This window comes from Marmota monax, unplaced genomic scaffold (assembly GCF_021218885.2).
Source record: "Marmota monax isolate L192 unplaced genomic scaffold, Marmota_monax_Labrador192_F-V1.1 WCK01_AAM20220418_F8-fsc00073, whole genome shotgun sequence".
NCBI lineage: Eukaryota > Metazoa > Chordata > Mammalia > Rodentia > Sciuridae > Marmota > Marmota monax.
In genome coordinates, this window is record NW_026692846.1 from 2,701,508 (window position 1) to 2,719,831 (window position 18,324).

The window sequence follows — 18,324 nt, forward strand, 5'->3', positions numbered from 1 at the left end:
CTGGATCAAACTTTCCCTGAAGCTCATGTCATTTCTAGACATTCCAGTTTCCTGACTCATCCAGTCCCCCTCATGCTTGAAACCAGGGGGAGCATCTAATAATACACTTGCTCAATCTGCTCTGGGCCCCCAGACCCCTGGCTCAGGTCCTTTGTATCTTGGAGCACCCTCCCCTGAGTCCACTTGACTGCATGTCCTTATCCCCCCATTCCTAGCTTAAAGGCCACCTTCTCCAACAGGTCCTGTGAAACAGGCTCTGCGCCTGTCCCTTTCTTCACAGCATGTACTACATCTCCTTCTGTTTAGTTTTCTATCTGATACTCGGAGTCTTGGTGGCCTGCACAGATGCTTCTCGTACCAGTGGTTGTAAAGGACCAAGGGTTTTGTTTCCAACCTGTCACAGACCCATGCCTTTGTGAACAACTTTAAGAATAAATTTCTAGGAGGAAAAAAAATGAAGAAAACACGAAATGCAAACCCCGAATTTTTGCTATTACACTCTATAGTCACAAAATCGCTCTATCAAATGGTTTCTAAGTGCTCACTCACACCGCTGCTGTCTGGGGAAGTGGGGGCTCGATCCCCAATCCCCTCCAGGCAAGCCGGCCTGCAGAAGAGCTGTTGTCCCTGGGAGGCCCGCCCCTTGGTGGCAGGATTAGTGATTATATGCGTGCTTCCTGTCCCTAGGAAGTCTGGCTCTGAGGCCACCTCTCCCCTCCCCAGTGGGGCTGGCTGCTGGCTGTCCGGCCCACAGGTAACCTGCTCCTCCCCTGCTGTCTCACTGTCCTGCCTGTTTCCAAGGAAGACCTCCCAAATAAACCACTTGTACTGAAATCCAACTCTGGGAGCTGCTGCTGTGGAGCCCAGGGGTCTCATAGCACAGAGCCTGTGGTGCCTGATGTCATGCTTGCTGCTGCCCCATGGGAATCAAGTGCATGGACACCATTACAAGGGAACTGTTTGGGCATCCCTACAGAATCAAAGAGAGGAGTCCACAGGTGGAAGGAGCCCAGAGCAGGGGCTGGGGTCTCTGTGGAGGCCCTGACAGCAGAGGAGGAAGAACAGGAGACTTCTCTTCCACAGCCCCAGGCCTCCTCCTGCAGAGATGAGCATTCCCTCTCAAACCAGTTCTCCAGCAAAACCAAGCAACGGTTTGGAAAAATCTTTTCTCACCACCACTAGGAAGCTATAAATAACTGTAACTCCTGGATTCCAAGAAAGAAAAGAAACAGCTCCAATTCCACTTGCCTCCAGCCCTGAACTCACCCCCACACTTAGAATCCACACTCCCCAACCAGTAAGGAGACTGGTCCTTCCCTAAAAGTCTTCCTGCTCCTTGTCCTGCAGGTCAGAGGAGGAAGCTACAAACAGGGTCATCAGTTCCTGCCTCCAACCTGCCCAGAGTAGAGACAGGCCCCTGCCTGGTACTTGTCACCCACAGAGGGAAAAGCACCCAGGATGGTGACCCGGCCATCTGTGCCATTCCAGGCTCTGTGAATTCTCTCTGATCGCCAAGGAGGGACCCTCTCTCCAGAGCAGAGGCAGGGTAGCAGGGGACCAGCAGGCCTAGAAAGGGCCAAGTGAAAGCATCCTCCTTGCCACATCCCCCCACCCCATCCCCAAGCGCTGTCATGGAAACCGGAAAGCTGCCTAACATCTACCCACAACAGTACTGCTCTAGATCCCAGAGGTGGGCACTGGGGGTGGGCACTGGGGCTGGCCCCCACGTCCCTCATCAGGGTCCTCCTCCCTCCTCCCGTCACTCCCTGCGGACCAGCCTGCCTCAGGGACCATTGCCACCGGGCTCTTTCACTCTCCCCGCGTTTGAGAGCCACTTGGGTTTTCCCGTGGGTTTCCGGTCCCACCACAGACCACTCTCTGGCCTGGCTGGGCCTAGCCTCAGCTAGGATGCAGTCAGCTCGCGCTGGCTCCACCCGCCTCCCCGGGCGCAGCTGGGATGGCGCCTGCCCAGGTGTGCACGGAGAGCACTCGGGGCTGGTGGGAGAAGCGCACTTTATTCACTCCCGTGGGCCGCGGGGGCTCGCCCAGCCGGGACGGCCGGCCTCGGGCGGGAAGGCGGCGGGGCCCGGGGCCAGCAGCACGAGGCCGGACGGCTGACCGGGGCCCGCGCTGGCGTAGCTGAGCGCCAGCTGCTCCAGGCGCCGCTTGCGCGCGGCCGCCTGCGCGGTGGCGTGGAGGGGCCGCAGCAGCGCGGGCGGCGGCGCGCCGGGACCCCGCAGCAGGAAGTCGAAGCCCGCGCGGTCCTGTGGGTCGTAGAAGAGAGGCCCGCGGGCGGGGTCGGGCCCCGGCGGCCAGGCGAACGGGAAGGGCAGCGTGAAGTCCTCGGTGAGCACGCGGATGGCGAAGTCGTCCTCCTTGCCCAGCGCGCGGTAGGCGCGCCCGATGCCGCGGAAGTGCGCCTCCCAGAGCTGCGCGTCCCCGCCGTAGATGTCCGGGAAGCGGGGCTCGGGCGGCGCGGCGGGACCTGCGGAGCGGAGACAGTGAGCGCAGGCCAGGCCGGGGCAGTGACCGCGGCGCAGTGGGCGGAGCTGCGGGAGGCCAGGCGCAGAGGCGGGAGAAGCTGGGAAAGAGCCACCTGTGAGGTGGACAGGCAGACCTTGTGGCTGGGCAAGGTGAGGGCCATGCGGTGGCCCAGCTAGCAACGCCAGCGAACCGTGAAGGGCAGGAGGGAGCTGTGGGCGTGGAAGAGTCTCTGCCACTGTTTTTTGTACAGAAGGTTCCAGATGGGAAGGAGGCTAGTTTGGCCAGCCTGACCATGCAGGGACTCCAAACAGGCACAGGATATTGGGTTCACCTGCAGGCGTGGCATTTGGGGCAGCAGGAAGTGGCCACTCAGTTTGAAAGTTTGCCCTGGCTGCTTTGAATACAGAGTGGACTGTAAGGGCCCTGCCTGGAGGTCATGGCAGACCAGGTGAGGAGGAAGTGGGTACCCAATCCAGGACTGGTAGAGGGAGGTGGGAGGAGCCTGCCTGACAGCCTGCTTCTCAGCCTTGACACAACTGACCCTGGGACCTCTTGGGACAGTCAGGTTGGAAGGTCCCAGGAGCAGGTCTAGATCTCTGTGGCTTTATGTGAGTCAGGTGGATCCCAGGAGATCTATGAACCCCAGGACCCACTCTCAGAGAGTAATGTGTGCGTGCACATGGCACTTGAGGGGTTTTGGTGGCCACCACCCTGGAAGCCCACTCATGGTCTCTAGAAGGCAACCCAGGTCACTGCCCGTGGTCCACATGCTGTGGGAGCTGCTGGGCCCAGCACAGGAGAGACCCCTTCATCTTTCTCTCAGTTGTCTACTCATGAAATGTGCTTTGCTCTGGGGACAATGAAGTGGCCAAGGCAGCCCTGGGTCCTCCTAGAACACAAAGTCCAGTGGGGAGGACATCAGTGGCCCTGAGCTAGACTCAGGACAAAGACCAGGCCACTGGGGGACAGGCAGCCTGGGGGATGGATGTATGAAGCCCTATGTGGCTCCAATCTGGACCCCCAGGCCTCCTCCCAGCATCCCTAGGAGACGGACAGGAGTCCAGGCCCAGAGGCACAAGGAGGCTGAATCAGGAGCCCTGGGCTGGGCAGTCACGGTCCACTATGCCACACCCAACTCCAGAGGCTGATTCGGATTCTCCCGCACACGGATACTTGTTGAGCACCTACTGTGTGCCAGACACCACTCTAGGCACCAGCTGCAGCCACAGCGACACTCAGGTGTCCTCCTTTCTGCCCTTGAGAGCCTGCACAGCCTTCTGGGGGCTTGTTTCCCTTCTAGAAGAGGGTGACTACCACGCCTATCCTGCTGCCTTGCGAATGAGATGGCATTGGCCAACCTGTCCCAGCACCAGAAGACACATTCCTGCGTCGGCAGCTGGGACAGCATCATGGGACTGTGCCAGGACCCTCCAGCAGGAGCAGGGGAAGGACCACCCAGAACCCTGCCAGCCCAAGGCTCGGGGTCTGCCTCTCAGCACCACGGACAGCGCCTGCAGGGCCATGCCCGGAGCTCCACCCCTCAGGGCCAAGCTGTAGCTGTCCTGTCCACCTGGCACCTCCTCTCTGCAGGCTTCTGGCAAAGTGGTTGGAGGCCCAGGGCTGGGGGCCACTGACCTGGACTGCCATTCGGTACCAGCCAGTGGAGGGGGAAGCCGGAGGAGGGGCTGTGGGTGTTGCTCTGGGTTGTGGTGGGAAAGGCTTTGGAGAAGGGCCAGGTGGATGGGGCCCCAACGAGGAGAGAAGAGCACTGTGCTGCCCCCTCATCACAGCCCTGGGGCACAAGGGGAGGGCCTGCATTTCACGGTGGGTCTGGGTTGTTTTGCAGTGGGTGGAGGGGTCAGGATGGCAGAAGCAGGATACTAGGCCAGGTGAGAGGGCTGGGGAGGGTGGACTGAGAGTGCCCAGATTCTGAATTGTCTTGAAGCTAGAACCAGCTGGACCTGCGGGTGTGGGAATGTGGGGCAGGGGGAGTGTCAAGAGGAGGACGCTGAGAGCCTCAGCCTAGGAGGCAGGAGGCACCGTTTACTGAGATGGGGATGCGGGGGGGGGGGGGCAGGTTGGCCAGGGAGTCAAGTTTAGACTTGGGCGGGTTGGTGCCCTTAGATGGGCAGGGGAAGAGGGGCAGCAGCGTCTCTGAGGCTCCAGGCTGGAGATAAACCCTGAGAGATGGCATTTGCAGTCATGGAAGTGGGTGAGATCACCAAGTGGGTGAGCGGACAAGAGCCTGGGCCCTCTGTCCTTCCCAGGTCAGGGACAGGAGCCAGAAGGGGACTTGGAGGGGCAGTAGTGCCAGAGCATGGGGTTCTGGAGGCCAGAGGGGGCTGAATCATGTGCTGCCAATGGGTGACGTCAAACGAGGCCTGAGAACTGACCTTGGATTTAGCAGTGGGAGGCTGTGAGTGACCTTGACGGAGCTGCGTTAAGGAAGTGCTGGAAATTGAAGCCTGATGACAGTGGGTTCAAGAGCAAATGGGGGAGATCTGGAGGCAGCAGGGATGGCAACCTTTTCAAGGAGTTTTGCTATAAATGGGGGGCAGAGAAATAGGGCAGCTGCTAAGGACGCAGTCGGGTCAAAAGCGAGGAGGCACAGCAGCGGGCTTTCATGTTGATAGGAGCCGAGTGGAGAGGACAGGCCCCGAGGGGGGAGCCACCCAAGGCAGGAGCAGGGAGGGAGTGGGGGCCTCGGGATGTTGGCCTTGCAGGGAGCAGGCGGGGAGGGCAGAGCCAGGGCACCCGGGGTGGGAGCCTGAGTCTTCCTCTGATGGCTCCAGTTTCTCAGGGAGACAGGACGGCGGCCAGCAGCTGGGCTGAGGAGGGGCCCAGAGAGAAGGTGCCAGGCTGTTGCTAGGAGAGGGAGGCTGGGCAGACAAGGACAGGCAGGGAGCCGGCCTGGCAGAGGCACCCCGCAGGCTGGCCATCAAGAACAGAAGGTGAGAACCCCGCTCTGCCAGCTGTGGGCACAAGCAAGGATGGGCGGGCTTTGGGGGTTTGCCAGACAGGTTCAGGAAAAGGAGAGTGCTCCTGGCGAGGGAGGTGTGCGAGGAGAGCAAGCGAGCCAGCGGGGGTGGGAAAGAGGGTGGAAGCCCAGGGCCCTCTCCTGCCCGGCAGCTGGAGCGCCTCTAGGGGCAGGGGCTGGACAGGAGCCCCAAGACAGACAGGGAGGAGTGAGCCTGGTGCAGGTGAGGCTTGAACAGGTTGAGGTGGGGGGCACAAGATCCTCGGGAGACATAGCCAGGCCCCGAACCAGCCAGCGGAAGGGGAGAAATCCACAGTGCCAGGAGAGAGGCAGGGCCAGTGAGCAGTGGCCTGGAGGGTGGCCGGCCACCCCTCCCTGTAGCTAGGGCCTGATTCCAGAGGGCCTCAGGCAGGGGGAGTGGGGAGAACCTGGCTCCTGCAGGCCAGGGCTTCAAGGGCTGGAGGGGAGCAGCCCCCTCCCCTGGGAGCACTGCTGGGTGGGGGAGTGGGCTCTGGGGAGATGGAGGACCACCTGAGAGGGTGGGGTTGGTGCCCCACCCTGGCCAGGTCCTGCTGCACCGTCCTTTGTGACTTGGCAGAGACCCCCTGCTGGAGGGGAGGCGAGATGCTGCTTTTGTCTCCCATGACCCCAGATCCCAGGTGCCACTGTCCCTGTCCCCATCCTCCACCCTCCCCCGAGCATCTCACCTGGAGTGGCGACAGGGGGAATGGGCAGGCGTGTGGGGCTGAGGTCCCCAGAGCAGGGGGAAGCCATGTCAGCAGCAGGGCTGAGGCTTCTGTTTATCTGGCTGCCCAGGAAACTGGGAGGGGGCTTCTAGAAGGAGAGAACCTTCCATTTAAAGGGGCCCCACCTGAAGGTGGGCCCTCGGGGGTCGAAGGGCGTCATGGCCTCAGGGCACTGGCCTCTCTGTGGGCAGCCTGCCCTCCCTGCCCTCTGCAGGCTCCTCTCAGGCCACCTGCTCTTGCTTATTTGTCCTCGCCACACCCCGCAGAGTAAGCTCCTGGCCACCTGACCAGCATCAGCCCTGCTCAGGGGCCATCAAGACCCACCTGGCCTCAGAGGCCTCCGGGCTGCTGGCCCCAGGCCCTTCCTTCCTTGTCCATGTCGGCCTGGCTCCACATTTCCAGCCTGTGCATGTCCCCAGGGCAGCCAAGGCCTGCTCTAGCCGTGATTAGCCTGCCCCAAACGTGCCCATCCATGAGTGTCCCAGGACCCAGGAAGCCCAGCCAGCCGTCTAACAAGTCTAACAGTGCCCATGACTGGGGAGACTAGGCCCCTGGCCTCAGCCCATGGGGTGTGGGTTCCCCCAAGTGGTGGGAGAACAGGGCCTGCCACCACCCGGGGCTCTGCGTGCCTGCATCTCCACACCTCTGTGAGCAGCCTCCCCTGCGAGACGAGCACACCCTCACCCTCCGGTTCCTGCTCTCACTGTGCCCCCATGGAACCCTGGCCTGCTCCATACCTCAGAGCCCAAGGGCCTGGCTGGCCTTCCCACGGAGCTCCCCTCGCTGGGTCTGGTCTGCTGTGCTCCCATGGGCTCCCACGGGCACCAGCCCCCACACAGCCCCATCTCTGGTCTGGGGCCCCATAGCCAAGGGCTGAACCAGGTGACCCGCTCCAGCACCCTTGGCTGAGGTTCCTTGGCTCAGGCCAGCCCCAGGTGGAGAGGGAGGCCATGGTGCCCTGTGAGGACCCTCAGCTGCCCGTCTACTCACCCCTGGGAGCCCCTCAGGAAGGCCTTCACCACCTCCTCTGGCTCAGCCACCATGAGAGGCTGAAATCCCTCTCCAGACGAGCCCAGCCCACCTCCCACTTCCATCAGCCAATCTGGGGCACAGGAAAGGAGACCCAGCAGAGGCTGGGGCTCTGGGTGGACCCTCGCTCACTGGGGCTGGGCACCCACCTCATGTCCCTGAGCCTCTGTTTTCCCCTCTGTAAAATGGGACTGAAAACAGCCTACCACAGGTTAGCAAGAAAATAAAGGTACCTTGGAGAAGGAATGAGACAGCAGACACAGCTGGAATCCACCCTGGTCAGGAAGCACTCCCAGCCTTGAGGACTGGCTCCCCAGCCACCTCCGCCTCCCCCACCCCCACAGGTCTCTGTCCCCGCACGCAGGAGAGGACAGGGAGGCTGAGACAGGACAGGAAAACGCTCAGCCAGGAAGTGCTGGAGCCATAGTGGGGCCTGGGCCCCTGTCAGGGCCTCAGCAGAGACAGAAGGAGGCCTAGAGCCCCAGGGGGCCAAGGTCTGCCAGTACAGACCAGGCCGCAGGCCAGGCTGGGGATGTCCACGGTCGTTGTTTTGGGTTTGTTTGTGGAGAGCTGCACTTAGGTGCCCAGTGCACAGACAGAGCAGTGTCGGGCCGCGCATTCCCAGGACCGACACGTCCTGAAGCAATGGGTCCATGCCTCCGGCGGCAGCACCCCCTGCCCACCCCAGCTGCCACTGCACACTCTGCTTCCAGAAGTCAGCTGGCTTTAGACTGGCCATCCAGTGGGCCAGGCCATATGTCCACTGCAGCCAGTCACCCCACTTGGCACGTCCTCCAGGTTCCACATGCTGGCAGCCTGGGTGGTCCCTGGCTTTAGGGCCAGGGGGTGCTCCAAGGCGCTTCCCTAGTGCTTCCTCCAGTGATGGAGCCCAAGCCGCGTCCACGCCTGGCTCTGGGTCCACGCTGCAGAGAGCGTGGCCGCTCTGCTCTTGGAGAGTCTGATTTCAGTTCTTTCGGATGCACACCCAGAAGTGAGATCGCTGCATCAGATGGCATTTCTATTTTTAATTTTTTGAGAAACCTCCGCACTGTTTTCCATATCAGCTGCACCATTTTACATTCTCGCCAACAAGGTGCGAGGCTCCCTTCATCCTCGCCCCTTCGTCTGGCTTTCTGGTGGTGGCCTTCCAGGGGTGGGAGCTGACGTTCCTCAGGGTTCCATCACAGGTCCCAGTGAACACTGACACCTGTCCCCGCACCCATTAGCCCCTTTCTCCTTTGCAGAAGCATCTGAGTCCTTTGCCTGTTTGTGGCTGGGCTGCGTGGTTCCCACTGTGGGCTGCAGCAGTTCCTGACCTGTCTGGCCGTTGACCCCTCTCCAGGTGCAGGGCTTGCCCACGCCTCCTCCCAGCCATTTGTCCACTGTCTCCTTTGGTGCAGGAGCACTTCAGATCCGTGTGGTCTCCCAGGTCTATTCCTGCCTTTTCCGCCTGTGCTTTGGGTTTCACATCCAAAACATCGTTGCCAAGGTCAATGTCAAGCAGCTTCCCCCCCCCCCGTTTTCCTCTAGGAGTTTGACAGTTTCCGGTGTTGGTTTGAAGGCTCGGGGAGGGTGCAGGTTGGTCCACTGGATGCTTATGCCCCTGAGAAGGGAGGCGCTGGGGTGGCAGCCAGCTGGAGGAAGGGCCCAGGTGCATGCCATGCCCCTCCTGTCACCTGCAGTCCATAAAGCCTCCGCTGTCCCACCTTCCAGGCAGGCCCAGCACAGCTACAGGGTGTGGTGGCCGGGTGTGGTGGCACCCACCCGTATTCCCAGCTGCTCGGGAGGCTGAGGCAGGGGGATGGCAAGTTCAAAGCCAGCCTCAGCAACTTATCGAGGCGCTAAGCACCTCAGTGAGACCCAGTCTCTAAATAAAATACAAAAAAGGGCTAGGGTTCAATCCCCAATACCAAAAAAAGAAAAGAAAAACACTATGGAGGCCCAGAGAACTTGGGGTGGCTTCAAAGGGGAGGTGGCCTGGGCTGGGGTCTCTAGGGGCAAACAGGAAAGTCCAAGGAGTTTCCTTAGGAAGGCACAGGTTCCAGGAAGAAGGCACTGCCCAAACAAGCCCCGAGAGCAGCTGCCTGAGCCTGGGGACCCCGGGAGTTGGTGAGGGCCTGGGGCAAGGGTAAGAGGGCTGCCCTGGCCTGCGTCAGGCCGCCTCCTACTGAAGGTTGGCCTGTGCAGAGGTGTGGCAGTGGGACCAGTGTCCAGACCTCCAGGCCCAGCCTAAGGCAGCAGGATGCCGGGTGCCCATACCCAGGGTGCCTCTCTACTGGTCTCTGGCTAGAGGGAATGCGGCTGGAGAGAGCAGGTCGCTGCAGGACCTTGGGGCTGGTTAGCAGGCTCTGCTGGGTCCTAGGCCCCTGCGTCCTTCCTGCTGGGGCCCTCCCACCTGGAGTCCTGTCTGGCCCCACAGCACCACCTGCTGGCTGCTCGGGGAAGCAGATGAGACCGTGCTGCAGGGTGGGAAGGGCTCTGCCCCACCACATTGGCTGGAACCCTTGGGAGAAGGTGCCTCGTGGTCCAGTGGCCTCATCCTCGCCTCAGACTTCTTTCTGGGGCCTGAGCTTAAGCCCTGCTTCTCCCACTGACTGCTGTGTCACCTCAGCCAGATTATGACCCCCTGAGCTTCACCCTCACCCCAGGACAGCAGGCATGTCTGGCCTTCAGGCTGATGTGAAAAGTGGCCACTGGGCAGGGACTGTATGTCCAGAGGAGGTTGGTGGTGCTCACTGCTGCCCAAGAGATTCATGGAAAGACAGGCACGCAGCTGGCCCAGCCAGGGCCCTATGGCCAACATCTGTTTTCAGATGTAGTGGCAAAGAGGAGATGGACAGTGTCCCCGACTTGTGTCCCTGGCCAGTTCAAGTCCACTCCCTGCTGCCCAGTGCAATGCTAGAAGCCCTTGCCTGCATTCTGCTTCCCTGGGGACACCCCAGATATGGGAGGTTGGTGGCCCTTCTGCCCGCTGGCATTTCACCTGCCTGTGACTTGCGGGGAAATCTCCTTACTCTGAAACATGCCTTCCTGTGGAAACAGGCGGCCTCACCTGCCCTCCACGGTCCAGGTGTGAGTGGGTCTGGGAGCCGTGAAGGCCCACAGGCTCATGGAGGGCCTGAGGCAGGACCTGCGAAGCTCCAAGACTCGTTCCTCTTGGGCTCGGCTTCCCTCGGAACCCATTTCCACCTGAGATAGGCCATGGCCGCCCCAAGGGTCCTTGCTTCTAGTCCCAAAGCCTCACTCCTGGCTGCAATTCCACATTCCTGGGGCAGGGAGCCGCCTTCCCATTGGCCGTGTTTATCACCCCACTCACCTGTGACTTGGCTCTGCCAGTCTGTGGTGTCAGTGCCACCCTGGCTGGTTTCAAGCCTCTGTGAGACGCCATGGGACACAGCACTGGGGAAGCCACCACGATATGGTGTTCTGCCCCCACAGATGCCATGGACACAAGTGACCTCAACAGCATAGATGGCGCCCAGGAGCAGGGAGGGAGGAGGCGGGCGGTGTCTGCTGAGGTTTCCACGGCTGCTCTTGAAAATCCAGGTATCAGTCTTGCGATCCTGTCACCGCCGGCCCAATGCCACCAAACAACATGGCCAGCAGGGGCCACGTGGAGGCACTGGGGGAGGGCTGTATGAACTGAGGCAGGCATCGGGGCTGGCCAGACCCCAGATGCCTGCTCGGCAGCTCTGCAGGCTCAGCTGCCCAGGATCCTCCTCTGTGAATGGACTTACTTTAACAGTCACCCACCGTGCTCAGAGGCAGAGAGGATGGGAGTCCACGGTTCCCAGGCCGGCGCGTTCTGGGCTTGCTCGCGCTATTTTTTGGCTGCACATGGTGCTTCCTGCTCCCGAGTCCAGCACTCCCCGAGGCCGGACACGCAGGTTCCTTCTCCATTGGCTGCCAGCGACATCACTTGGTCTTCTTTGGCCGAGGTGCCTTTGGGCTGGGGCATGGGTGACCTGGTTTGTCCATGGTGCTGGTACCGGAACCTCAGGTCCCCGAGCCTGCCAGGCGCGGACCAGTGCGGAGCTTCTCACGACCCCAGTGTAGTCCAGGAGATGGACGGCTCTGCTTCCCTGCAGCAGATGGGAAACCAAGGGGCAAAGAGGCTGAGTGGCCGGCTCCAGGTCCCAGGGTCCGTAGAGCGTGGCTGGACTTAATCCCAGGAAGCCGTCCTGCCCTGTTCCCTCTCTGAGCCCTGGGCTGTCTGCTCCCTGTCCTGGTAGTGGGAGAGGACCTCAGAGGAGAGTTGAGGGCCTCAAGTTCTCAGAACAAGGCCTCAAAGTCACCCCTCCATCCCTGGACTTGCCATCGGCACAAGGTCCAGCAAACAAATGGCCAAGCCGGATCCCCAACTCTCACAGGGGACAACTGAGACCCAGAGAAGGAAGGAATAGGCCCAAGGCCTCCGTGGGAGCACAAGTCCACGTGGACACACACAGATGTGAGCACACGGGTGCACACACACCTACCGCCCTCAACAGCCTTGCCTCAACAGGCTGGGCCTGGGAAGTACGCCATGGACACTGGAGCCACTGTGACCTCAGGGTGAGGTCAGGCCTGGCCAGGGTCGGGCAGGAGCAATTCCCAGAAATAAGGCTGGCCCGACAGGTGTGAGCACAGAGCTGGCGGCTGGGTTCTGTGGGTCCTCCAAACTGCACCCTGATCATGGACAGGCAGCACTCTGAAAAGCCACGCAGCCGCATCATGGCTGGTGGGACGTCGTCAGCCATGCCCCGCAACCCCAGGTCAGCTCAGCCGCCCGGGGGCACGTGGGAGCCTGGGGTGCTGCTGGGTCTCCATCTTCTGGGAAAGTGACTCCCTCCCTGTAGGGCACAGGGCACAAGGCCCCGTCCAAGGAAGCACCTGGGATGATCCCAGCCCTGCACCCAGGAGCTCGTGCCACCAGGAGCAGTGGGGAGGGGCTTGGGTGGGCCCATGACACCGCCACCCCGCGTGTTGGAGAAGGCCAGAAGGGACGGGACCTGGACTGAGCCACAGCTCTGTCCTTGCCATGCCTGGAAGCCACCTGAGACAGGGAAGGGCAAGGGTCACAGGAGACTGTGGGAGGGACGGAGTGTCGGAAGGACAGCAGAGACAGGCCACTGCTGCTCTGGGTATTGAGTTCTGGTGGGCAGAAGGGAGAGGACAGGGCAGGCAGTTTCCTGAGGGAACAAAAGGGAACAAGAGGAGACGGTGGCTTCTCTAGGACTTCCAGGCCCCCCAGCTACCTCCGTGTCCCCAGCAACCCAGACAGATGGGGCATCCGCACCCTCCTGGGCCTGGCACCCTCCGCGGGGGCACCAGGCAGGCTCGCGTCCAGGGCTGCCCCTGCCGTGGGTCTAGAGCAGGGCTGGTGTCATGGCCGTGTGGTGCTCCAGGAGCACGGTGGTCTGCACAGCTGTCTGTCGGGTTGTGGCCTGTCACCTCCTGGGCCGCGGCCCAGCTCTCTCTGCAGATGCCTGCTCATGGGGTGCTCTGTCGTTTTCCTGTTTTTAACAGCACATTTCTCTCTGGAGGCCATGCAGGCTGTGACACGTTTGGAGTGGGCAAGGAACAGGCTTCACGTGTGCTTGTGACCCACTCTGATGGCCACCATGGCCAAGGGAGGCCAGCCCACAGCCGCCATCTGGAAGGGGGTCTCCCCTCAGGAGGGGCTGGGTCTCTGAAGGTCCTGGGAGGGTCAAGTGTGTGCAGGCCTCGTGGAGATGGTGGGCTGGAGGACCCCAGAGCTGCCCACCCTGGGACCCAAGTGCTGTCAGCACACAGGGTCTCCAGGACGTAGCTGCGCAGTCAGGGTGGGTCTGAACATGTGTCCCCATCAGCAACAGTGGGGCGGCAGGTGAGGCCCAGCGGAGGCTGCGCACCGTGCTGCTGCGGTGCATCCAGCAGGGGTGAGCTGCGGCTCCCAGGTGCTGTCACCACACCCAGCCCCAGGGACAGCCTCCTGACCCGCTCTTGGGGTGGCTCAAGCAGGCCCTTTCCACTCCGGCCTCTTCTTGCATCACATGCAGCCAGCGCTGTCCTGACTCCTCTGTCCCGTCTTCCTCTTCCCGGGATGCAAGCCCGGTTGTCCTCAGGCCCTGGAATGGCACCTGCACCCAGTTGGCACTTACTAAATGCACTGATGAATGGAGGCAGGTGCTGCATAAGGCTGGGACGCCCTTAGTCTGCTCCCAGACACACTCCTCTTGGCTCTAGAGGAAGGACATTCAAGACCAAGGTGCTGGCCCTGGGCTTCTGCTGAGGCCGCTACCTGCTTGCTGACAGTCCCTTTCTTGCCGCTGGGCAGAGAGCAAATTGTCCTGTATTTCTTCTTACAAGGCCACTAATCCCACCACAAGGTCCCACCCTCGCGGCCTCCCCTGAACCTAAGCACCCTGAGGCCCCAGCTCCAAATGCCCTTGTACTGGGGGTTGGTATGGATTCAAACAGGGACACAATTCAGTCCATAGCAGGGACTGCCAGATGGGGCCACCCAGCCCCACTCAGCTCAGATGCCCCCTCCCCTTCTCTGCTCCCAGAACTTGGCAAATGCTTCTGTGGACACTGGGACCTTCACAAGGACAGGTCACCAAAGCCCAGACGGGCAGGAATGCACCTCATGGGGACGAGAAAGGAGAGGGAGGAGGAGCCAGCAAAGCCGAGCCCAGGGGTCACCCATGTACTGTGCAGCTGGCTGCAGGGGACAGACCACCAGGCCCTGGTGAGCTGGAAGGGCCGTCACAGCTGCCTCCGAAAGGCAGGATGGGCTGGGGGCTGCCTTGGCCACCTCACGCACCATCAAGCCCTCTGCTCTTCCCACAAACGTGTGCCACGCACTCTGTGGGTGTGGGGACAGCGTAGAGACCCCTGCCCCTGGGACTTCCATCACAGTGTGGGGCACAGTAGCTTAAATCACACAACAACGGCCACATGGTGAGGGGTGACAGGAACAGTCGCAGGGAGGCGCGCGGGTGGGGGCGAGGTCACGTGGCCATTTCAGGGAAGTTCATCAGGAAGGGTCACCTGGGCAGAGACTTGAAGGAGGGGAAGGGCTGGGCCAGCAGCTCTCTGGGGAACACTGTCCCCCGACTGCAGGAGAGGCCAGCACAAGGCCCTGAGGCAGAGCGCGCCTGGTGGCCAGCGACACCCAGAGCTCACTAGACGGCAGCGCAGCTTCCAGGGGAGCCGGAAGAAAGAGGTCCCAGCGCCTGGGCTTCTGTTCTCACACATCTTCTCTTCACAGTGACATGACGGATGATGAAAGCCGCCCTCTGAGTGTGCGGCTCTGCAAGCTGTCACAAATGCGTGGGGTTGTGTATCCAGTGCCACAAAGGCGCTCCAAGCCCTCTGCACCCCCACAGGGACCTCCCCAGCTGCCTGTCCCTGATGGAAAGCCGCCGACCTGCTTTCCGTCCCTGTGGTCCCACCTTTCCCAGTGCCGTGGGAGATGAAGCCACGAGGCAGTGGCTCTGGGGTCCACTTCTGCCAGTTGACACGGCCAGTGCAGAATCGTGCGGGTCTCCTGCAGTGGTAACTCACTTCCTCTCCCACTGGGTCGCTCTGCGGCTGTGACTCGGTTTGTTCCTGCTTTCGCCTGGCCGAGAGCACTTGGGTTCTGGTCACTTTTGGTAAATAAGGCCAGCCTGAAGTGCTCCTGTGAACGGGAGGTTCCATTCCACCAGAGCAGCTGCCCAGGGGCTGGACAGCCCAGTCCCACTCAGCAGTCTAGCTCTGTAGGGCAGGGCGCTGGGCGCCTTCCCACCCTGCCTGAGGCTCCGTCCCATCTGCCACCGGCACTTTGCTTTCCTGATGTTAGCCCTTCTTGCAAAAGTGCCCTGATGTCCCACTGCAGGTCTGATTCCTTCACCTCGGGAGAAACAGTGCTGAGGATTTTCTACAGTCTCCACCTGGAGTCTCCCCTGGCGGACATCTGTTCAAGTCTTCTGAGGTTTGTCAGGTTGCTCGTGTGTGCCTTTGGTTGGTTCTGAGAGTTCTTGGTGTACTCTGGACAGAGCCCCTTATCACAAGGCGGTCTGCAAATAGCCCCTCCAGGTTTGCAGCCGTCTTTTCATTCTGGATAGCTTTCAAACGCAGCCCTTGATTTTTATCAAGTTTGTGAGGTTTTCTTGTAGGGACAGAAGGGCTTTCAGTGTCACATCTAAGAGATCTTTAACTCATTCAAGCTTGAAGACTTGAGGACTTTTCTCCTATATTTTCTTCTAGAAGTTTCAGAAGTTTGGGTTTTACTTTCATCTCCAGGCCCTATTTTGAGTTGATTTTTGCATATGGTGTGAAGTATGGGCTGTGGGTTATTTTTGTATGGATATATCCAATCATTGTAGCACCATATGCTGAATCGGCTATCCTTTATTAATTGAATTGCTTTTACACCTTTTATATAACTCAGCTGTCCTTATATGTGGGGATCTTTTCCTGGACACCAGGTTTTCTCCCATTTACTTATACTTCTGTGCTTTCATCAATATAACCCTGCCTTGATTACGTAGCTTATGATAAGTGTTAAAATGGGTGATCATCTTGAAATCCGTCCTCCAAATTTCCCTTTTCAAAATCATTTTAGCTACTGTTTCTTTCTTTTCCATATAAATTTTAGAAACAGTTCATATGGATAATATATATGGATTTTACTTGGAATTGCATTGAAAAGTTATGTGATTTTTAAATTAATGTTTTAATAATAATATCAAGTATTCCAATCCACGAACCTGGTATGTCTCTCCACTTATTAAAGTCTCCTTGGTTTCTTTCATCAATAGTTTGCAGTTTGCAATATACAGAACTTACAATCCTTTGTTTGATTTAGACCTAAATACCTCATGCTATCTTTAGTGCTATTGTACATTATCACTTTTGTTTCGGTTTCCAACAGCTCATTGTTAACATATGGAAAAATGACCAATTTTTGTATATTGACAAAATTTACAAATTTCCTGAACTACTTTTTAGTTCTAGTACGTTTTGAGTCTAAGAATTTTTCAATTTCTCCCTTGATTTCTTCTCCCATTCATCATTCAGAAGAGTATTGGTCAATCTCCATGTTGTAGGGTTTGGTCAAGTTGATTTCTAATATCATTTCATTATAATCTAAAAGGATGCAAGAAATTGTAATGATTTTCATGTATTTGCTAAGAGATGCTTTGTGGCCTAAAATATGGTCTATTTTGAAGAGAATTCCACTAACTTTTTAGTTCTAGTACCTTTGTGTAGATCCTTTGGGATTTTCTACTTAGATAATAATTATTTTACTACATGCCTTTATCATTTTTTCTTGACTTCTTGCTCCATGAGAAGGCTACATTAGGACGTTGAACAGCAGTGGTCAGCTCACCCTTGCCTCTGTCCCAATCATGTGGGGAAACATTCAGTCTTTCACCTCTAAGTATGCAACTGTAGGGTTTTTACAGATGCCCTTATCAGGTTGAAGGAATTCCCTCAGTTTCTGTTTTTATTGTGATTAGATGTTGAATTTTGTCAAACGCTTTCTCTGCGCTTATTGAGATGATCATATCATTTTCTTCATGAGTCTGTCAATATGGTGAAGTACACGGATTGATTTTCAAATCATCAGGCAGCCTTGGGTTCCCCAGAGAAGCCCCACTTGGGCATGATGAATGAGTGTATGTCTGTATTTTGGATCCTTTTGTTAACAAAGTTTGTGTCTGTTAATGGAGGATATTGGGATCTACTTTTATTTATTTGCAGTATCATTGTGTGTTTGGGTATCAGAATAATGCTTGCCAGACTGAAGGAGTTGGGAAGTGTACCCTCTTCTTCAATTTTCTGAAAGAGTTTTGGTATCAGTATTATTTCTTCCTAAATGCTTGATAAGATTAAAGGAACATCTGGACCTCAAGTTTTCTTTGTGGCAAGATTCTTAAATACGAATTAATTTTTGTAGTGGACATAGGGCTATTCCGATGTGAGTCCTGGGAGAGCTGTGCTATTTTGTGGCTTTAAGACATTTGCCCATTTTATTTCAGTTGACAAGTTTATTGGCATGAAGTTGCTCGTGATATTTTCTTGCCACCCTGTTGACATCTGTGGTGCCTGTAATGATGCACCTCACTTATTATCGATGTTAATAATTTGCAACTTCTCTTTTTTTTTTTGCCCCCTAAATTCCTGCCAAATGTTCATCAATGTATTCTTCTTTTCTTAGAACCAGCCTTCGGTTTCTCTGACTTTCTCTATTTTTTTTTTGTCCTCTGTTTTACTGATGTCTGCTCTACTTTTTATTATTTTCTTTCTTTGAGTTTAATTTGCTATTTTTAGTTTTGAAGGTGGAATCCTAGGTCATTGATTTCAGACTTTTATTCTTTTTTGGTATACACGCTTCATACTGTAGATTTCCCTCCAAGGCATTTTGATACTTTGTGTTTTCATTTTCATTCCACTCAAATTACTTTTTATTTTGCTTTTGAGTTCTTCTTCCCCTATAGGTTATTGGAAAGTGTGTTATTTAGTATCCAAATTCCCCAGGATCTTTCTTTCCATCTGTCTCTGTTATTGATTTCTAATTAAATTCTGTCGTGGTCGGAGACCAGGTTTTGTTTGATTTGAATCCTCTTAAACTTCTTGAGACATTTTATGGCCTGTCCTGGCAAACGTGCCCTCTGTGTTGAAGAGAGCAGTCCTCTCCTGCCGTTGGCGGCACTGACGGTGGCGCAGACCTTTGGGATCCTGCTGATGTTTTCTTCACCGCTCTGACCGTGGTTGAGAGGGTGTCGAAGGGTTGAACTGTGGTGGCGGACCTGTCATTTCTCCTCGCACCTCTAGCTTCTTTGCCTCGTGTGTTTGGAAGCTCTGTTGTGAGGCGCATGAACATTCAATTGTAATGTCATCTCTCTCTCTTTTTTTTTTTTTGTAATCTGATTTTATTGGTCACATGATCAACCCCTCAGCCTCAGGAGTTTCACGTAGTTTTATGCGTTCTGTAAAGTATGGGCTTTCCTTCTACTTTTTCATTCAATACTGACATGCTTAATCTTTTATCATATTTAAACTTCTGCCTCTTTTGTATTTTCCCTTTATAAATGCTCTATTGAACATAAGTAGTCATCGTGACAGATGGTTCCT

General features: G+C 57.2%; 2 protein-coding genes across 2 annotated transcripts in view; one reads left to right on the forward strand and one right to left on the reverse strand.

Annotated features, from left to right (window-relative positions):
- Positions 1-2,018: 2,018 nt before the first annotated feature.
- CUNH8orf90 (chromosome unknown C8orf90 homolog) lies at positions 2,019-6,235 on the reverse strand. The gene is made up of 2 exons (XM_046448952.1): positions 6,169-6,235; positions 2,019-2,485 (listed from the first exon to the last, which is right to left on the reverse strand). The coding sequence occupies exons 1-2, from the start codon at positions 6,233-6,235 to the stop codon at positions 2,019-2,021; spliced, it is 534 nt and encodes a 177-aa protein (XP_046304908.1).
- A 5,714-nt stretch (positions 6,236-11,949) lies between these two features.
- The window catches only part of LOC124095719 (maestro heat-like repeat family member 5), a 60,919-nt gene continuing 54,544 nt past the window's right edge, over positions 11,950-18,324 (forward strand). Inside the window, exon 1 of the mRNA XM_058580782.1 lies at positions 11,950-11,990. Coding sequence (XP_058436765.1) covers positions 11,950-11,990 — 41 coding nt within the window. The remainder of the gene's footprint in view (positions 11,991-18,324) is intronic.

What these genes read in the sequence shown, in the direction of transcription:
- CUNH8orf90 (XM_046448952.1), bottom strand. Translation starts at nt 6,235, where the DNA reads ATGGCTTCCCCCTGCTCTGGGGACCTCAGCCCCACACGCCTGCCCATT. An exon ending in TCCCCCTGTCGCCACTCCAG is followed by an intron (nt 2,486 to 6,168) that starts GTGAGATGCTCG and finishes TCCGCTCCGCAG; the next exon opens with GTCCCGCCGCGCCGCCCGAG.